The following is an 18,992-nucleotide window of genomic DNA, read 5'->3' as shown; positions in this document are numbered from 1 at the left end:
TTATTCCTGAGGCATCGATCCTGGCTTCCATTAACCCCCTTCTAAAATCTCAACACTGAAACTGTAATACTTCGTTTTGGCAGAAGATGTTTGGTGTCACGCAGAAATGGTTATTATTTAACTAGGTTTGGTGTAAGCTAGGTTTGGTGTAAGCTTGTGATCCAACAAGGATTCCAGGGCTGGCTGATTTGTTTAGCACTCTGTAAGTTAGCCCTTCATAATCCCTTGCCGGATCTGCTTATGCTTAAAACCATTTGTCTTTTCTGAACTTGGGATCCGTAGCAGCTGCAGAGCTGTTGACCTGCTGGGTAGAACTCAAGCATCCCTCCTGTCCACTTGTCCTTTCAGGTTCACGGACTTTCACTCCCCAGCCTCCACCTGCTCTCCCTCACGAGCCGCTCTGCTGACGGGGAGACACGGCCTGCGCAATGGGGTGACGCACAACTTCGCTGTGGGGTCAGTAGGGGGGCTCCCCCTCAATGAGACTGTGCTCGCTGAGGTCCTGCAGGCTGCTGGGTACTACACAGCCATGATTGGTGAGAAGCCAGCTGCTGTGTAATACAGTGCATAGAAAATGCAGTGGTGTTAAATATAAAATTGCAGGTTGTAGTTAACAGAAATAAACTAGTCTGACAACACTGTCTCCCTGTTTTTGTGACCTTTTCCCACCCTCCTTATATTTCACATTGATGTAGCTCTATAGCTGAGATTTAGTTTAAGGAGTATAATAATGTTTGTGATAGCACAATGCAGAACAGCACTCAAATACATTATATGAAATCTTTTTCATGAACGCAAAAGAATGGTATGGTGGTGCAGTGGTTAGTATTACTGCCTTGCAGCGCTGGGCCCTGTGTGTTTGTTTGTGCCCTGTGATAGACTGGCATCTTGACCAGGGTGTCATCTTGTGCCTGTTGCTTGTCAGGATGGGCTCCAGCTCCCCTGTGACCCTGTATTGGATAAAGACTTTAAAAATGGATGGATAGATTAATCCAAGATCCTGAAAAAACTGAAATACAAGGATCTTTAGAGTACAAATATTTTACAAGACAATTTGGTTTATTACACGGTGTATTTTATTTCAGTAGTAAAGTAGGGTAACATTCAACACAGATAATAGAATTGTAAGAAAGAATTCAGAAACAGAAGCACCAGTGAAATGTTGAGTGGGGAAAAACTATTGTATCACAACATGATATTAAAGTTGATGTTGGCTTGAAAACAGTTGTAAGTCAAGGCAATAACTCTTGGGTTTGCTTTAACGAGTGGTGTTTTAAAAACAGCTGGTTTAATACTAGAATTGGCTTGATGAATGAAAAGGCAGAGTTACATTGACATCCTTTTCGTTTTTTTTAAATCTAAGGGCTGCATTGAAATCACTGTGATGTCTGTTCTCTTACACAGCAATATTAGCAATACACTGCTAATATGATATATCAAGTCGATGGGCTTCAGCACCTTGGATAGCTCACATACAAAAGATTCTGCTTTTGTGTTCATCGACAGTCCAGATGTGCCGTGAGAGATAAAATCCAGATTAAGTCCTGTGTCTTTAAAGAGCTGATCACCCCTATTTCAGTGCCATCAAGAAAAAAAAAACTGCAACACAAAGAAGAGCAATGCATCAGCCCATTTCCAGCGTATCACATTTCTTTGAATTTGACTTACTTTTTTTGTCATGTGATTTTTGCATGTTATTCCCGATTCACCCTTCTCTGTTTGAGGTCAGTGTGATCCCAGTGATTCTGGCCACAGCTGAGCAGTTAATTTGATTGGAGATCCCCCCCCCCCCATGCTGCAACATGGACGTAAGCAAGTACACGCATGTAGTATTAAAAGAAAACATCTTTTGTATATTTTTATCTCTGCAGGGAAATGGCATCTAGGACATCGTGGCCCATATCATCCAAGTCACCGGGGTGAGTGAGTTAAAAATTTGAGTGTGTAATTCCTCTCTCACAAGGCAGTGCTTTTCCGATAAACCTATTTTTTATTTAACATTGTTAAAGGAAATATTTTTTTCTTTATGCAATCAAAGTCCCTTTTTAAAAAATTGGCACTGGCTTTGGGCTTCAGAACATAATTTAGTTACCAAATGAATGCATGTTAAAATCCAGTCCTTCACTTGTTTTGTTCCCCAGTGTTTTTTTTTTTAAGACACACTTTCTGATTGGTGATAGAATTACCACCCTCTTTCAAAATAAGTGTTTGGAATTGTTCCGGGAGAAGGATGATATTGACAGTGGCCAACGTTTTTGTTTTTATCTGACTGGTGTGAGGATTGTTTTTGTGAACCGAAGGTTTCTATTAAAGAACTGCTTATCTTTTTTTTTTTATTTGTTTGTTTTTGTTGGAACTAGGACAAAGTCTTTTGGCGTTTGAATTCTGTCCTTCATCTCAGAATTCATTCCAACAAGGCAGCACACCAACAAAACATTTGTTTAAATTGTGAATTTCTTGATCTGTCTTTATACTAAATACTTCAATGCCAATACTGTATTTTTAAGTTTAATGTTTTAAAAACCTATGCATATTTAATATAGTAATGTCCACATTTTGTGTTTGAAGTCCCTCAAATTTGAACAATTCCTCTATAACAGAGAGTGAATTTAGAGGTTTGAAACTGCCAGTATAATGTACTGTTCTGTGAACAGCTTAGCCTTTAATTGCAAACTGTTTATGACACAAGCTCTCCTCATTTGTTACTTTTTCACGTTCTCTTACTCGTTCTGTTATGCAAGTGACAGTCACAGGAAGTCTTCCATGTTTCCTGCAGGTTTTGATTACTATTTCGGAATTCCCTACAGCAATGACATGGGCTGCACAGACACTCCAGGCTATGACATTCCGAGTTGCCCACCGTGTGCCAGGGATCCACTGTTAGACGGGTACGCTGCAATAGACAAGCCTGCTGATTTTGGAAATATTCCTGTGGAAGAATAGAGTTGTACTCTTAATGGCTTGAACATTAGTACTCCTCAGCTGAATAGTGTGGGCCTCTGTGAGCAGTCAGAGCAGCTTGAAGAGGCTGTGGCACACATTCCACCAGATTGTGAAATATTTGCAGCCCAGTTCTGCTCAGTTCATCTTGTAGGATTGCGTTCAGTTAAGGTTGTGATGAATGAAATGGTGTATGAGATTGCAAAGCACATTTTTTCAGTTCCAACAATTGTCAAAAGCACGGAGATTTGGGAATTGTATCCCGCCTAGTAAATAATGGTGGACATCTCTCCCATTGATTCCACTGTGCATTACCTGTCACGGAGAGAGAATGACAATTTATTATATTGTGAGCATGCATTCTTTAGAATTCTGTAATTGGTGGCCAATTAGATGTCTGTATCATATAACTAACACAGCAATGCCTCCATAGTGAGAGGAATTGAAGTGTTTTTGCCACATGGGTTTAAATCAGTTATTTTATGTCACAGCTGTTTGACTAAATGCCAGAAATTCAGGAGGCTCTCAAGTGTTCAGCTAACAGGAGTACTCTACAAGAACCTTAGTGAAAAGGGCTGGTTAGGAGGTTTCCTAAAAGGCTCTAATTAAAAAAGCACAATCATTTTCCTAACTACTGAATTATGAGACTGAATAAATGAAAATGTAGACATGTAAGTATATACCTTCCTTTGAAACACAATAGTAATTCTCTGATGTACCCTTTATCAGTGTCTTGTTTCTAATCCTATATTTAAGATCTTCCTCAAATAGACTCACAGTATTATGACCCATGATTTCATTATCAAATCTTAAGATACCCTGTTAGTTAGCATGCCTGTGTAATGATTGTATAACTCAGAATTACATGAATTTTTATAGTTTCTATAGTTCTTATAGCTAATAAAGTTTAAGGCAGTTCAAGCTGGTAGCTGTGTCAGTAGGTTGCAAAGGAACAGGTAAAGGTTTATTCCATGCTGAAAGGAAAATAAAAGAGACAACATTTTGTCTCACCTGAGGCAATCAGTCAAAAAATAAAAAATACCTTTATGATTTTCTTCTAGTGATGAGCACAAAGAATGTTATTCCAGAATCGCACTTCCTCTGTTTGAGAATTTGAGGATTGTGGAACAACCGCTTAACCTGTGGACTCTGGCAGAACAGTACACACAGAAAGCCATTGATATAATCCACCATGCCAGGTAAGCTTGTATGGTAAGCAGCCATCAATTCTGGGAAATCATCTGTATTTTTTGTACTGGAGCCAAAGGCTTAACTTGTCAAAACTCTGGAAAAGATTTATATGCTGTCTTTCATCTCCAGTTCTGGTGTTCCTGTACACTTTATAGTAAACCTGCTCAGGTTAAAACAACATATATGTAACCCACAAGTGCTCATTTGTTTTGCTTTACTATATATAATTAACCTATCTTGTTTGGTTAACATCCTTGTTCAGATCACTTTTGAACTTCAGGGGAAATCACTGTAGAAAACAACAACCCAACTGCTTTCCTTTTAAGTTACATTTTTAATTCCAGTTTTAAAGGGGGAATAAATCATGTTTTCATTCATGGTAAATGGAACCATTTTATTACAATAATAGTACCTTAATGGAACCAACATTAATGTGCTATTATTGTAAGGGGCAGGTACATGAAGATTTTTATCAGCTGGAAAACATACACTATCCTGATATACTGTACATTTTTAATTTTTCAATAATATCTAATGCTCTCATATTCCATAAATATGAGGCATACATTAAGTAATATGTTCATTTCTGTTTTAGCAGAAATCAATGGCTTTCATAGTTTTTGAGTGGTGCTCCCAATATCACCAACAATACAACACAGCAATTTGGCTGTGTTCCTGTACAGCCTTGTACAGCATGTCCCTGTTCAGTGTTTGTAATTTAACTTTGATTAAGAAATGCAAAATGCACACACACCACAGTAAATTAAACTGCCACCAAACCAATATTTGTGTTTCCAGATGTCGGTAAGTCAGTATGCACTATAAAGATAGCATTGCCATGGTTTCACAGCATTAACTAATCTTTCCAAACCCCAGCCAGGAAAGCAGTAAAAAATAGGACCTGCTTCAGGTGGCACAGGTCATTTTGTGTAGCTTTTTCTTTTTACTGACCAGTTCAATGACTGGTTAAGTACTGAAGTTGGTTCTGTGAGAGAGGTGCCTGCTCACAGAAAAGAATAGGCTCTAAATACAGTCTAAATAAGTCTGCCTCCAGCTGAAATAATTTCCTAAGATAAAGGAAACATGGGCCTGAGGCAGGAGCGCTCCTGCACTTGTTGAGACCTCAGCTGTTCACTGCCATAAACGGTGATGAGAAACAGAACCTGATTGTGGAATCTGCCACAGTCAGAGCTCTGGTAGAGGATAGAAATCCCCATCAGAAACAACATCATAGAAAAAAAACTTTATAGAAAATCCCTTAAACATTTTATCATCTTTTCCCCTAGTTTAATGAGACTGTAAATGCAGACTGTACATTATTTTTCCGTCCTGAGTTATTAACCAAACACAAAACATTACACTGTAAAAACCCTGGTGTGTATTTTTATGCATTATATCATGTTTTTCCATATAGTGTAATGCAGAAGCAGGCGGTTTCTGTGCTTAATGAAAAAGGAAACTTGGCCTTTAAATGTTCCTAAAATGCTGTATGTATAACTTAGTTCCCAAGGCTTCGCATGAACATTTTGTTTGAAGGATCTAGAACTAAAGCCTCATTTAAGTGCTGATGTTTGCAAGGAAACTTAAACCAGCAGCTGAATAAACCCAGGTGCCTTTATTAATTCAGGGAGGCAGACGTCATTGACATGGATTTCATGCAGTCTTCTATATTCGTAGAGCACATTCCGATCCAAATTGAAAAGGGTGAAAAGCTTATATGTGTAATGAAGTGTTAAGCAAAACCAGCTACTAGTGCACCCTAACCTCTTTTTTTGTCATTCATTTAACACCTTTATTCAAAGAGGCTGTTGAATGACAACAGTGAGACTGCCACGGTGCCCTGTGTCAATTGAAGTCTCAGATCAGTACAATACAAGTCAGAAGGCCAGTGGGAAAATAAGATAGTGACAGAACTAAGCCATGATTCATTCCCAGCTGGACCTTGCTACCACTTCCTGGAAAAATTGGATGCAGCCTCAGTGTATTCTGTATATTTTCTACAGCTGAAATTTAGATACTTGATCGTACACAAGCTATGCTGTGATTCATGAGTGTGAAATCAAACCAGCAATGCTCCAGAGATAACAGCCGTCCATTTGTTGAGAATGTGGAACATGTTACAGTGGTTGACTGGGAATCCCTTGGGATCTGTTTCCTGCAGGGCAAGTGGTCAGTCCTTCTTCCTGTATGTCGCTCTGGCCCACATGCATGTGCCTTTGTCTGCAGCCTCTCGAGAGCCAAGCATAACCCATATAGATCCCTATGCAGCCAGTCTGGAAGAGATGGACAGCTTTGTCGGCAGGATAAAAACAGCCTCTGATGCCAGCGATAAAGAAAACACGCTCATCTGGTTTACTGGTACAGTGTGTGTACATTAACAGCCCACATCTTCTTTTGCTTTTGAGTCACTTAAGGTTTATTGGATTAGAAGACCAGTCCTGGCCATTCTTATTTATTTTAATCTTAGTAAACCCTTTGAGCTTTTTACTGCTAAAAGAGAAATGGATATTTTCGTTTTGGGTTAAGAACATGTGTTCGCTTCAATTAAGGTTCCATTATAGGAACCAACAAGACTTGCTGGAATGAAAACTCAGCAGTCACTGGGGTTATGAAAAGTTAAATTAATGTATTTATCCTTTGAATTACAATTTTTTTTTTGCAGGTGTGAAAATAAACATATAAATCTTACAAATCTGCCATGTCCTAAGACAATGGGTGTCACTACAAAATTCTAAATACTGTCATATTTTGATAGATCCCACTTTTATGGGCTACAGAATGAACAGTGGAATTTCTCAATTTTTTTAATATTTATTCACTAATGTTGAGCTTCTTTTATCTAATGCAGAATATCAACTTAATTTAGATGTTTTCATTTCCACCTCCGTGCAGTACTATCATTACCCTTTGTTCGTGACAGTGCTTATTGAATGATCTCCAGTGGGAACATGTTATAGAAGATGTGGGGCACATTTTGAGACTGTTTTCCATTGCAACAGCTTTTTTAGTAAACCACTAATTCATTTTAATCTGGTGATATTTGGTAGTGATTAAAAAATTAATTACTTGAACATTCATTCTTCAGTCATTCTTTTTGGGTTTATTTTAAACAGAAGCATTAGGACCACTGCCTTGGAAATAGTAAAGTGAGTTGCCAAGGTAACAAATGCTGGATTAAGGGACTTTTGCATTACTTAGTTGTACCCCCTGAAATAGATTTTCTACTAATTCTGCTTTAATGCCTAAATAGTAATGGTTCAGTGAAATATGGTTACTTTTTTATATGAACTCATGCTTTGTTCATTTGGTAATTTTTATTTATGTCCGTAATTACAAAGTATACAAATGAACAAAGTAGTTGACAATAACTATTTAAGGATTTTAAGCGCTTAATTTTAGTAACTAAAACTCATTTTATAATCCTGATACATCACAAACAACATCATAATATTCCTCATCTGATTCTGCCGTGTCTTTGTCTTTCCCAGGTGACAATGGGCCCTGGGAAAAGAAATGCCAGTTTTCAGGAAGTGTGGGCCCTTTCTTGGGAAGGTGGCAGACAGATAGAGGTAAATACTGGAATCCTGCTTTATGAAGTGAAAGCTGAAAATCTGGGAGCCATTACCTGTTTGCACCCTTATCATTATTCTGTATTCATAGTTAGAGAGAGTACTATATTACAATTTATATACTCATACAGTGATAAGTGAAAATTGTTTTGTAAAATTAAGCCTTTATTTCCTTGTCACCAATCAACATTGTTTTTTTGTGTTGCATATGTATTTAAAAATGTTTGTGTTACATATATATTGGAGTATAAAAGCTGCATTAGTATCTGTTTCATTTTGATTGTGGGCAGAGTTCTTGTTAAAATAAAAATTGAAAAAGATTATGATAATCTCTTCTTTATCTGTATAAGTAAAGTACAGAGGTTGGGAATTATGTCAGAGTACTTTGCTGAAGTGCCTTCAAAGTAATAATCCAAAACACAGGGCTAGCGCAAACTCCGCAGACCTATTAAATTAACGTTCTTGTGTGTGTATTTTACATCTAACCAGAATGAACAGTTTGCTTGACTTATTTGTGCCTCTTGTTTTTCCTTTGGGTTCGGTAAGGAACTTCTCAATCGATATACCCTAGCTTCTAGCTTCTATACAAATTACAGTGGAACAAGTAGAGGTTTATACCGTGAAAATACGTTTTCTTTTCAGAAAAGTTGTTGTATTTCCAGAAACCTTATTTACTGATCTCTTCTTGCAGAAAATGCCCAGCTACTTACTGTACATTAGTGAGACAGGAAGGAGACTGGGAGACCGCTTCAGGGAACCTGTCAGGGCTGTGAGGATCAAAGATCTCTCCAATCCCATAGTCTCCCATTTCACCTCGGACGGCCATGATCATACTGATCTCTCCGTCTGCATTTTCACAGAGGGGTTTTACAACTCCTATCGCAGAAAGACATACAAAACCAAAATTATCCTGAAACTAGGATCACACCTTCCCCCTTCTCTCATCAACAGGCTCGTTTCCTTCTAATCCTGTCTATTCATTTGCAGGTTTTGACTTCACACCTTTCTTCACTGCTCTTGACTTCACACCACCTGAATGTCGATACTCAATTTAATTCAAGATGCTTTATAGGCATGACCAATTAGTAAAATCAGTATTGCCAAAGCAAAACAAATACAGTGAATTCCAAGTTCTAAGAAGAAATGAAAAGACAGAAGTTAAATGATTTAATAAAGTTTTCTTTGACTTTGACTGTTGACCCACAAATTCGATAAAAAAACTAAATCTTTCAATGAATGAGTCAATGAAACAGCAGTTATGATGGACTGGTGGGATAGGCTCTGGTACCTCCCAGACCCTGAATTGGATAAAGCAGTTAGAAAATAGATGAATGAAATTACAATTTGAAGTTTAGAGCTTTCTGGGGGATACGGTGTAGCCAATGAGTTTAGTTAAATATCGAAGATGGTGCTTTGATTTGGCTGAATTTTCAGGGAATGGCAGTTACACAAACATTTTCTTTCTTTCTGATTGAGACAATCTGTACCAGACTTGCCTTCGAATACTCAGTCATCATATGTCAAAAATTTGAAATAAATTATTGTGTCACAGAGACATGGACTTCCAACCAAATTCTTATTTTTCATTTTTTGTTTTTTTTTTGTTTACCAGGTGGGAGTTCAGCTAAGCGAACTACATGGGAAGGAGGGCACCGTGTGCCCACAATCGCATACTGGCCAGGCAAGATACCAGCCAACGTCACCAGCAGTGCCCTGCTCAGGTAGTGAGCTCAGAGTCTGGATAAGGGGGTCTGAAACTGTAACACTTAGCATTCAAATCTTGCAGATAAGACATGACAAGCATGATTTTCTTGTTCTTTGCTCGGTGCACAGCACGTCAAATGGAGAAGTGACAAATTGCTTCACCGATGATATTAAGATATAAATTTAGGGAGGCCAGATGCTATTTAGCCAGGACACCAAGGTTAGCACTCCCAGTCTTTTGAAAAATGCTGTAGTATCTTTAATGACCCACATAGTCAGGACTTCGGTTTAATGTCTCATCTGCCATACAGCACCTTCTGCCACATCTGCAAAATGGTGTCCCAAGTTACCGTACTGTAGAATTGGTTTTATAAAAAAGAGCGCCACCTACTGCTACACTGTGAGCAGCTGGCGGGTTTTACTTAGTGGTCCCACAGAGCTGACAAGGTCAGCCTTCCTTTGCTTCATAGATCTGTTCATATATCCGATTAGAATGTGGTAAAGCAGTTGCTTAATATGAAGATATGTATCTACCTATTTCTGTACTGTAGATTGCCTACAATTATTGTTTGATGGTAGCTTATTTTTTAAAAACATTTTTGTAAAACATTATACTTTAAGAAGGAGGATTTTTCTTTTAATAAATCAAAGACTGGACATTTATCAAAAGCATTAGAATTCGGAAACAAGGTCTCCTTGGAAGATGGGAATCTTGGTATGTCCAGAATCATGGTTAAACCTGTAGAAATACAACTTCAGTAGTACTATTTGCATACATCCCGGAGGAGTTTAAATGTAGTGACATAATTAAAAAACTTTATGTGGCCTGTGATGTGAGTTTGTTTTTTTTTGTCTGTGTGCATGTCATCACCATTTTTTAAGACAGGACACTTCTCTCACATAGCGGTCTGGATATCTTCCCCACTGTGTTGTCTTTGGCTGGGGAAAGCCTACCCTCGCAGAGACAGTATGATGGGATTGATGTGACTAAAGTCTTACTCCACCAGTCAGATACCGGACACAAGGTAAAGCTCATGGACAAACAACACCCCAACAAGCTCATTTGCTTTAAGACTGTTCCGGGTTGTAACTGTACTGAAGTGCAGATCATAACACTGTGTTTCACCTATTTTGTTTAAGTTATTTCCCAATACTCATGTGATCAGGGTGCATTTATTTAGGGTAGGAAAAGCCACAGCTAAAGGTCCTGTGATAACAATATACTGTACAAGTGGTGGTGATATTTGATCTGTGTGGTTTTACAAAAATAGGGAGTAGCAGCTCCTCTATTTATTAGTTAGAGAAACACCCAAACTACAGTTAGGAAAAGGCTATTCAGAAGATTATGTGGTTTTCATATAAAATTACCTGAGGGAAAGGTTATTGATTTTACTGCCTCATTAAGCCTTCCCTTAAACAATACGGATAAAACAGCCTTATTTTTCTCAAATGCCTCATTTAGAAGAACCTTCTCAATTTTCTCTTGTGTCCTCAGGTCAAAGCCTCCTTTTTGAGCTCAAAGCACAATAATTATTTTTGACTGACAAAGTTGGTCTTAACAGTTTTATTCAACTCAAAAAGGACACTGGGCGAAACTGAGAAGGACAATGCTGCAAAATTGAAGAAAGAGACACTTCAAACAATTGTGGAGCAAATGCTTTTCTTTTCATACATTTATGTAGGGAACTCTAGGGCAATGCTAGGACCGTGCCCAGAGATACAAATGATGTATGTTCTTTGGAATTTGTTTCCCTTTTTTGGAAAAAATGAACAAAAAAACAAGGTTAAGTTTAATTGAATCGATGAACAGAGATTTTGGACAAATAGGGACATACGTGATGTCTATCTTAGCTGTAGTGCTGAACCTGCTACATGAAATAAAGAAATGCAGCCATTTAGTCTGTGGGTCAGGATACAGGTAGGTAAGAGTGAATGAAAACAGCACCTAGATGGGAAACAAGAAGCAGTTTAGTGACCTCAAATCACATTAAATCTGAATCCTCAAAGAGTAAATTAGAAGGGTTCTGCACTAGGGATCATGTAGTACAGAGCCCTGGAGCAAAATTTGAAAATGTGCTTTGTTTACTTTTGATAAGTTCTTCACTGAAGTAAAAATCTCCTTAAATTATCTGGCATCTCAGACACTTGCATTTATTAGATTTTTAAATCGCTTCTTACTAATTAATTGTAATATAGTTTCAGTAAATTTCCAAACTGTAAATTTCCAACCCACTTTAATAAATTACTTAGACCCCCTGCATTTCTAAAAAGGTTTGAGCTTCATTGGTAGTTTTTTTCTTAATTCAAGTTACATTGTTGTGCTAGATAAAACTCTGTTGCACCAGATTTTCAGGTAGAACATGTTTAAAAACATTGAGTATTGCATGTGACCTGAATGGAATTATTTCTGTTTCATAACCTGTACCTTTGTGACCATTTTTGTGCAAGTTTTTTATGCACACCAAAGTCTGAGGTGGACATCATGTGGAATGTACTGTAGATTGAGTTGAAGGTCTTTTTTTGGAATCAGTCCTCTAGCCTATCTGTTGTTTTTCCTCGACATCATGCACATGTGTTTGAGCTCCATTTAATCTGTGCTTTTTTCTCTCCCCTGTGTGCCCCCACAGAGTCTTTTCCACCCCAACAGTGGTGCAGCAGGGCACTTCGGAGATCTCCAGACAGTCAGGCTGGGGCAGTACAAGGCATTTTATATTACAGGTACAGTATGGGCTTTATTAAGGCTGTCCATTTTAACTCACCTGGAGAAGTGTGAAGCAGATGTTGATTTAGGGAGCCCTCTTAGCCTCAGGAAGTGAAATCTGGAAGCCATGAATACGGTCATTGGAAGAGAAGAGGGTAAAGGCAATCCGGTGAGCGTGACCAGGTGACTTCTCTCTTTCAGGGGCAGCAGAGGCCTGTGGTGGGGGGACAGGACAGGAGATGGTTCATGACCCCCCTCTTATCTTTGACCTGTCCCGGGATGAAGGGGAAGGTGTGCCCTTGGACAGCAGCAGTGCAGAGTACAGCATGGTCCTGGAGAGGGTGGAGAAGGAACGGCAGGCAGTGCTGACAGACATTGCCATGGACAATGTGTCCAGGGCCGACTATGCCATCGACCCCTCTGCCGCACCCTGCTGTGACCGGAGTCATGTCGCCTGCCGGTGTCGGGGACTGGAATGAGGGCTTGGCATGGTACTGGGCACTGGTCAAGTGCTTTGTTTAGGAAGTTTCCTTTTTATGCGATTCAGCAGTAAACTGGGATTTTTAGTGGTGAATGGACACTGTATTGGCAATTTAAGTGCCTGCTTGATGATAAATAAATCAGCTCTCTGCACTTCTTATGCCCAGTGCAGTCCGGGTACAGTCCTCTTAGCAGAGCCAGTTTTCTCTGGTGCCGTAGCTCTGCAAACTCCCATGAGAAAGTTGTTCTTCTGAAAAGGAAACAGTCTTCAAATGTTAATCTTCCTTGCTCTCTGTGGCTTGCATTAGCAGTGCTGACGATAGCAGGCTGAGAGAGGCGTGTTAGGGTTAGGTTATGAAACAGGAGATTTAATGTGACCTTTTCAAACCTACAAACCCTGCCATGCTGTGATAGACCCAGTGTTCTCAAGTAATCTGTTAACTCAGTATTGACAAAACGCAAATATTTAAAAGACTTCAGTCACTTCTTCCTTCAGTCCTTTGCAACATGTTTTTAATTTGACAAACTATTTTTCTACTTACTCAAAATTGTGACTCCTCCCTATATAAAATAAAGCATGAGCTGAAAACAGGTCATAACATTGTTGTACTTTCTTAATTAACAGCAACTGAAAGAAATAATACATTAAACTTGATACCTTTGCTTCCTCTTTATATAAACTGGTAGGAAAAGGAGTAGACGGTGTTTAGCATGCATATGAGACAGATGATATTTGGGTCTTTTGTGTGTGACAGTACAGTGTCAAAACTCTGATTATGGCACAAAACTGTTCCCAGGTTCTCAAATTCTTTTGTGATAGAACAAATGTAAAAAGGAAAAGAATCTTTGATAAAAGGCTAAATTGAACATTTTTCTACGCATGAGTAGAAAAGAAGGTGGGTTTTAGTTTTTTTTTACTCTTCACTCTGTGGACTTTAAAATGTTTGCTCCTTCATTTTTTAAAATAAAAGCACCTTATAAAAAAAGTGAAAACTCTGGCTGGATTTACTGCCTCACATTCTGCACTAGGAGACAAAGAGCCTATATGTTAAGAACAGAACTATCTATATACAGAATACATATCTCATAGAATAGTCTTGACATACAGACACAGCTGGTCAGTGTCACATTTCAACCAGAGGCATTCTGTGAAGCTCTTAATAATATATAGCTTGTAATATTTCGGCTATATATATAGTACAAAAATATTCAGTTGTGTCTCCGAGTTGGAACCAAGTATAACCTTTGGACCACTGTTTGGGAGGTACAGGTCTGGTTATTCCAGTTTTATGATTAAAGTTTATTTACCAGTGCAACGAACCTCCCATCAAAACAGCTTGTTTGCATGGAACAAACAAGATGCAGGAATGTGCCAATCTGAGGATGGCATGTGAAGGATTGTGAGTTATGCTTCTGGAGTTATGAGAGTGCCATGTAGAAGGTGAATCATAGGAAATATGAGATATGAGTACTAGAGGGTTTGGGAAAATGTGTGTGAGTGAGGTACGACTGCACATTTTCACATGGGATTTGAGCAACACAATTGCAAATGCAGACAGTGCACTAATTTGTTTGTGGTCTTTGTGAACAAGGCATGGAGACAGAAAGAGAGACAATTATCTGAGGAGAATCTTATGGAGAAAATACCCATAACTAGATCATCGGTTTCGAGAAGCGGGTAGGCACCTGTGTCTGTAGCATACAGAAAAGGAGTACAAGCATCTCTCGGTTATGAGAACAGAAGTTTGTTTAGCCAACATTCAGGATTTAGCAATCCCTAAGGACCCAATTGGATCTGACTGAAATGAAGTCAGGCAAGGCCATCTGTAGCTCTAAGTGCTTTAAAGCTCCTGTCTTTCTTTTCTGTGGTTGAAAAGAAAGCAACTATCTGATATTTCCCCCTGATAGAGGAAAAAGGTAGCAAACTCTCCACTTATTATCGAGCAGTAGCCCTGGCCAAACAAGACCTGTTTAATAACAGCTTACACAGTTACTGTTATGCCAATTAAGATCACAGAGACAATGTAAGGTGATTCTCTCAAACCCTGGAATGGGAATGGTTAGTAACGTCTGCTGCCTATAAGTCTTGAATGGGATTTGTGCTTACCCCAAGAGGGAGTTTAAAATGGAGAAGTACTGTACAAAGGATCAGTCTCGACTAAAGTACTACAAGTTGGCAATGTTATCTTGTCTCTGATACAGACTGTGTTAGGAGATCTCCAGGAAAACGGACTCAAGTAGCTGGGTGACTCCGAAAAGGTGGAGGAGCAAAGGTTAGCTCTTCCCAAGACTATTGGGAGCTAAGGTCAGCAAAGCAATAGTGAATATTAGATGCTATTAAATCCCTTGAAAATGGGATACTTCTGGGAGAAATTCAGCGAAATCACTATACCAGAGCAGAGCATGAGACAGCTATTTCTCTTAACCCCGGAAGGGGACAAGGTGAGATGAGTTATGGTTACAAACTGCATGGTGTGTAGGACAGGGAAAGTATCTTAGTGAGACTATATGCCGGAGGCGACTGTCAGTACCCCCAAAACTCTGAGTCTATGAGCGAAGGGTTAAGGGATTCCGCAGTGGGTAAGCCCTTGTGAAGCGTTAGTTGGTTAAAAAGGAATTTTCCTTAAATCAGTGACCAAAGAACCTAAAGCCCTGATCTCAGGTGGTACAGTAGCTGAGAAGTTTCCTGGAAGGAGTTTCAGGCTTAAATTTGAGTAACAGTAGGACATGTCTCAGGGCTTCCTACTGATAAAGCCATGGTATGCCAAGTTGCAGCAGTATATGAATGCCTGAGCACGGAGTCCAAGAGGAAAAGGTTAGAGGATCCCATAGAGTTTGAGCTCTAAGGTGTAGTTAGATTAGTTACAAGGGAGCATTAATATCAGATAATCAAATAATCTCAGAAGAGATTATTTAACATAGAATAAGGAAATAAATAGGTAGTGTATCCAGTTCCATGCACAGTATGGTAGAGTATGTGATCCTAGAGTAAGCAAGATTTGGGAAGGAGTTCAAGTCTTAGCTGACATTTTCCCAAGAGTCATGCTCTGACCAGACCAACGAAGAAATACTCCATTTTAAGTCAGCCAAAAGTGCAGCAAAATGAAGTCTGGTAACAGAAATACCATAAATCTGTCACACGATATGAAAAAAAGGTGTCGACGTGGTGACGTATTAGATCTGTTAGATCATCAGGACTTGGACTTTGTTTCCAGATTCCCGTTGTGGACATAAGCCTTGTTAATTATTAAAAATAAGTCTTCAGTGTATTAACTTCTTGGGCTGTTGTGGAGCAGTATAAATATGAAAGTGAAGGCAATTTATTCAAACTAAGAAGTCTTGAAAGAAGCAGTTTACGTATAAATATAACACAGGTTGAAAATGTTTAAATCCTCTTTCTGCAAGACAAGCAGCTACCTGGATCTTTTACAGGTCGCTTATTGTAGGAAACATTTCTGCAAAAGGTTCCATAGAAAAAAAATAAAATGTCCTCTGTATTGTATTTCTGTCTTATAAAAGTGCTTTTAAAAGCACAAGTGTATCTACACATCACTGTTTTCAAGGGAAGAACCCAATGAAAAATAAAACAGGACTACAAATGACAGCTTGTACCTGTAACAAACCTTTTTAATTTACAAGTTTTGTTAATTATTCTAGTAAATATTGAGTAGAAAATATCGTCTTGTACAATATTTGCACAAATGCATAAGCCATGTTGATGAGACGTTCTGCTTTGGCATTTGAAATAATAGTAGAAAACTGTAAGAAAGATTATACTGTTATATTACTTGAGTGTTTTGAACCTCTTGAGTCTATCCACATACAAATTTGAATTAACTGTTGTTTACTCCCAGATTGTAGTTTAGTTTCAAGGTTGCATAGTTCAGGGGTTTGGGAAGTCCTTGACATAATTTGATAGGCCCTGGGTGTTTTGTGTTGATAGGGAAGATAGCTCCTTTTTTCACAGCACTTAGTGAAATTCATGTGAAAAAAAATAAGCAATGTGTCATAACTTTAGGAAGAACCAATGATTAAGTAAACTGGACTTTGCTTGTTTCTAAGTGATCGCTCATTAACAAAACACATTCAGAGAAAACCTGAACATTAACCTGACCTGACATTGTGTTAAAAAAAGATCTGGAATACAGGGTTCTGTGAAAGAAACAGACAATGCAGAGGTGTTCTGGGATGGTGAAACTATGGAGGGGACCTAGGCTGATCAAATTAAGGCTACGATTTTGCAAACTTTTGTCATAGGATTCTTTAAAAAAGCGTTTGATATACAAAAGCAAAACAAACCACACATTAACAATTATTGTTTTAGTTAAAGTGTGCAATGTGTAATGTAGTCAGTGGTGGCTTTGTGATAGATTTGTGATTCATTAATGATGAATTGTGCTGCTTTATAGGCATGTGAGGCTCAGTGAGTTAAGGGTACCTGAAAAATTACAGCCTTGCACTGTACTGAGGTGCATCACAGGTGCTGTCAGTGTAGTAGTGTGCTTTTCTCTTGCAGGCAAGAGTGGAGCCTAGATGAGAGAGGTTGAATCTTGGATACTGCCTGCACCTTGACAGAAGAGGGGCATTCACAGTGTGTTTGAATGCACTCTTGGTGCAAGAATTAACTAGAAGAGTAAGTGCTTGGGAAAACTACTGGTCATTAAGGTTAATGCTCCATTGTCTCCGAGTTAGTAACTTTTATGGACAAATACTGTAGGTGACATGGAACGAATTGATTTCTCCAGTATAAGAAACAGGTAGAACTGAGTGACTACAAAAGAACTCATGTTGGTTGTTTTAGTGGAACAGTGTTAAAAAGGCAACTGGAAAGGAAGATAATTATGTAGCCTTCGCTGAACAAACAAAAGTGACTTGCCGGCAGTATTGGACTCATGGGGCTGAATGCCAGCATTGTCCCACAGCAAACGACATGGCAAGACTATGGAAAGTCTTGGCAAAGCCTCATTTTTTAGAACTTTACAAAATATTGAGCTCCGAATGTGAAAAATGGGCCTGGAAAGCCTTCATTTTCAATGAGCTAGTCAAAAACGTAACCGCATGAACATAGCAATCAAGTTGATCTCAGCGGCCTCATGTTTCTCAAAAACTTGCCAGCAATGATGCAATTTTACATGAGCTCACCACACCCTATAGTTCAGAATGGTACCTCACTGTAGGACACCCATGAAATGCCAGGTTTACAAGAAAATGATGGGTAATGGATGGCACTACTAGTCTTTGATAGACTTGATAAAAGAGATATTGAAATAACAAAATTCCTTTGATTACATACCAGATATTAAATGAAAAAGGGGAGAAACAGAATTCCCAAATATTGTTTAAGATCCACGTCTCTTATGTCCAACATGATTCTTGCCTGTTGTGGTCCATTTTTGCCTTGAATGTGTTCAGTGAGACTCTCCTATCTACTATGAAAGAATTGAACATTACCCCTTTTGTTTGTATTAAGCATATTATTTTTATCTGTAGCTATGCATCAGCTAACAATTCATGCCCTACCACGTTCAGGAGAAAATAATCTGCAGCATACATTTATATGGAAACTGTGCATAGCATGCAAATTGTCTTGTTACATTTATTTGTGTACTAGACTAAAATGTGGACCAAAGAACACTTGTAGAGTCAATGTAAACCAGCTGTTAATTAAATCTGAATTTATCTGGTAACTTTAAAAAAAGACATGGAGGCAAAAATGGCTGTTTAACATTAAAATATATGAGAAGGACACTCAAGACCACTGTCCCCTAGTTAAGTATTGAGTGCTTAATAGAATGTCAGATTTTGACCTAAGGAAAAAAAATAACTTTTGTCTGTATTTGCATTTGCAAATCATAACATGATGTAAGCTTCCATGGTCACACACAAGGAGAAGTCTAGTATGAATGAAGACCACTTTTTACATCATCCCCTAGTATTAAATCCATCTGAATAATCTAAAAATGAAAGAACTGAAAAATGTTCGCAACACTGGTCAATACGAACTAAAGCTTTAAGTGTTCTGTATATCTTGTGAATGTGTTTTCTTTTCCTTTTTAGGTTAGCCCAGTATCCCTTTTGACCCCTGCTTCTCCACACCCAGTACTATGGGACAGTTTTTAGGTGGAAATAATGTGTGGTTTATAGTTTATAGGACGAGAACTGAGATGGGTGTTTGTTTCTAAATAACAACCCCTGTGTCAGGAAGACTCAGTGTAAACAACTGATGTCAACAAGTTAATCAAAAGCTACACATTCATGAGGGAACTGTTATCTTTGCTGGTCCTGCTCTGGCTGAGCCTGTTCACGCTAAGACATCAGGGCTGAACAGGAAACCCAAGCCCATTTCAAGAGCCATGTTATCTGATGAGAACACCCTGTTCACACGAACACGCCTCTGAAAAGCATAT

The 18,992-nt window shown here is 38.6% G+C and overlaps 2 protein-coding genes across 7 annotated transcripts in view; one reads left to right on the top strand and one right to left on the bottom strand.

Moving 5' to 3' along the window:
• Positions 1-13,177, top strand: part of LOC102685202 (arylsulfatase G) — a 20,015-nt gene extending 6,838 nt beyond the window's left edge. For 3 of the 5 annotated variants that reach the window (XM_015356110.2, XM_015356109.2, XM_015356108.2), the window contains exons 3-12: positions 349-536; positions 1,872-1,919; positions 2,777-2,888; positions 4,002-4,139; positions 6,293-6,489; positions 7,620-7,700; positions 9,313-9,421; positions 10,291-10,429; positions 12,032-12,122; positions 12,307-13,177. In XM_015356110.2, the coding sequence (XP_015211596.2) occupies positions 349-536; positions 1,872-1,919; positions 2,777-2,888; positions 4,002-4,139; positions 6,293-6,489; positions 7,620-7,700; positions 9,313-9,421; positions 10,291-10,429; positions 12,032-12,122; positions 12,307-12,584 (1,381 nt within the window). In that variant the 3' untranslated portion in view covers positions 12,585-13,177. The remainder of the gene's footprint in view (positions 1-348; positions 537-1,871; positions 1,920-2,776; positions 2,889-4,001; positions 4,140-6,292; positions 6,490-7,619; positions 7,701-9,312; positions 9,422-10,290; positions 10,430-12,031; positions 12,123-12,306) is intronic. The other 2 variants (XM_015356111.2, XM_006635391.3) reach the window with 2 other exon arrangements.
• The window catches only part of wipi1 (WD repeat domain, phosphoinositide interacting 1), a 25,689-nt gene continuing 17,707 nt past the window's right edge, over positions 11,011-18,992 (bottom strand). Inside the window, exons 13-14 of one of the 2 annotated variants that reach the window (XM_015356112.2) lie at positions 12,164-12,319; positions 11,011-11,349 (exon numbers count right to left, since the gene is read on the bottom strand). In XM_015356112.2, coding sequence (XP_015211598.1) covers positions 12,191-12,319 — 129 coding nt within the window. In that variant the 3' untranslated portion in view covers positions 11,011-11,349; positions 12,164-12,190. The remainder of the gene's footprint in view (positions 11,350-12,163; positions 12,320-18,992) is intronic. The other variant, XM_015356113.2, reaches the window with a different exon arrangement.

Source organism: Lepisosteus oculatus, chromosome 9 (genome assembly GCF_040954835.1).
Source record: "Lepisosteus oculatus isolate fLepOcu1 chromosome 9, fLepOcu1.hap2, whole genome shotgun sequence".
Lineage (NCBI taxonomy): Eukaryota > Metazoa > Chordata > Actinopteri > Semionotiformes > Lepisosteidae > Lepisosteus > Lepisosteus oculatus.
This window is presented reverse-complemented; position numbering and strand designations above follow the sequence as displayed.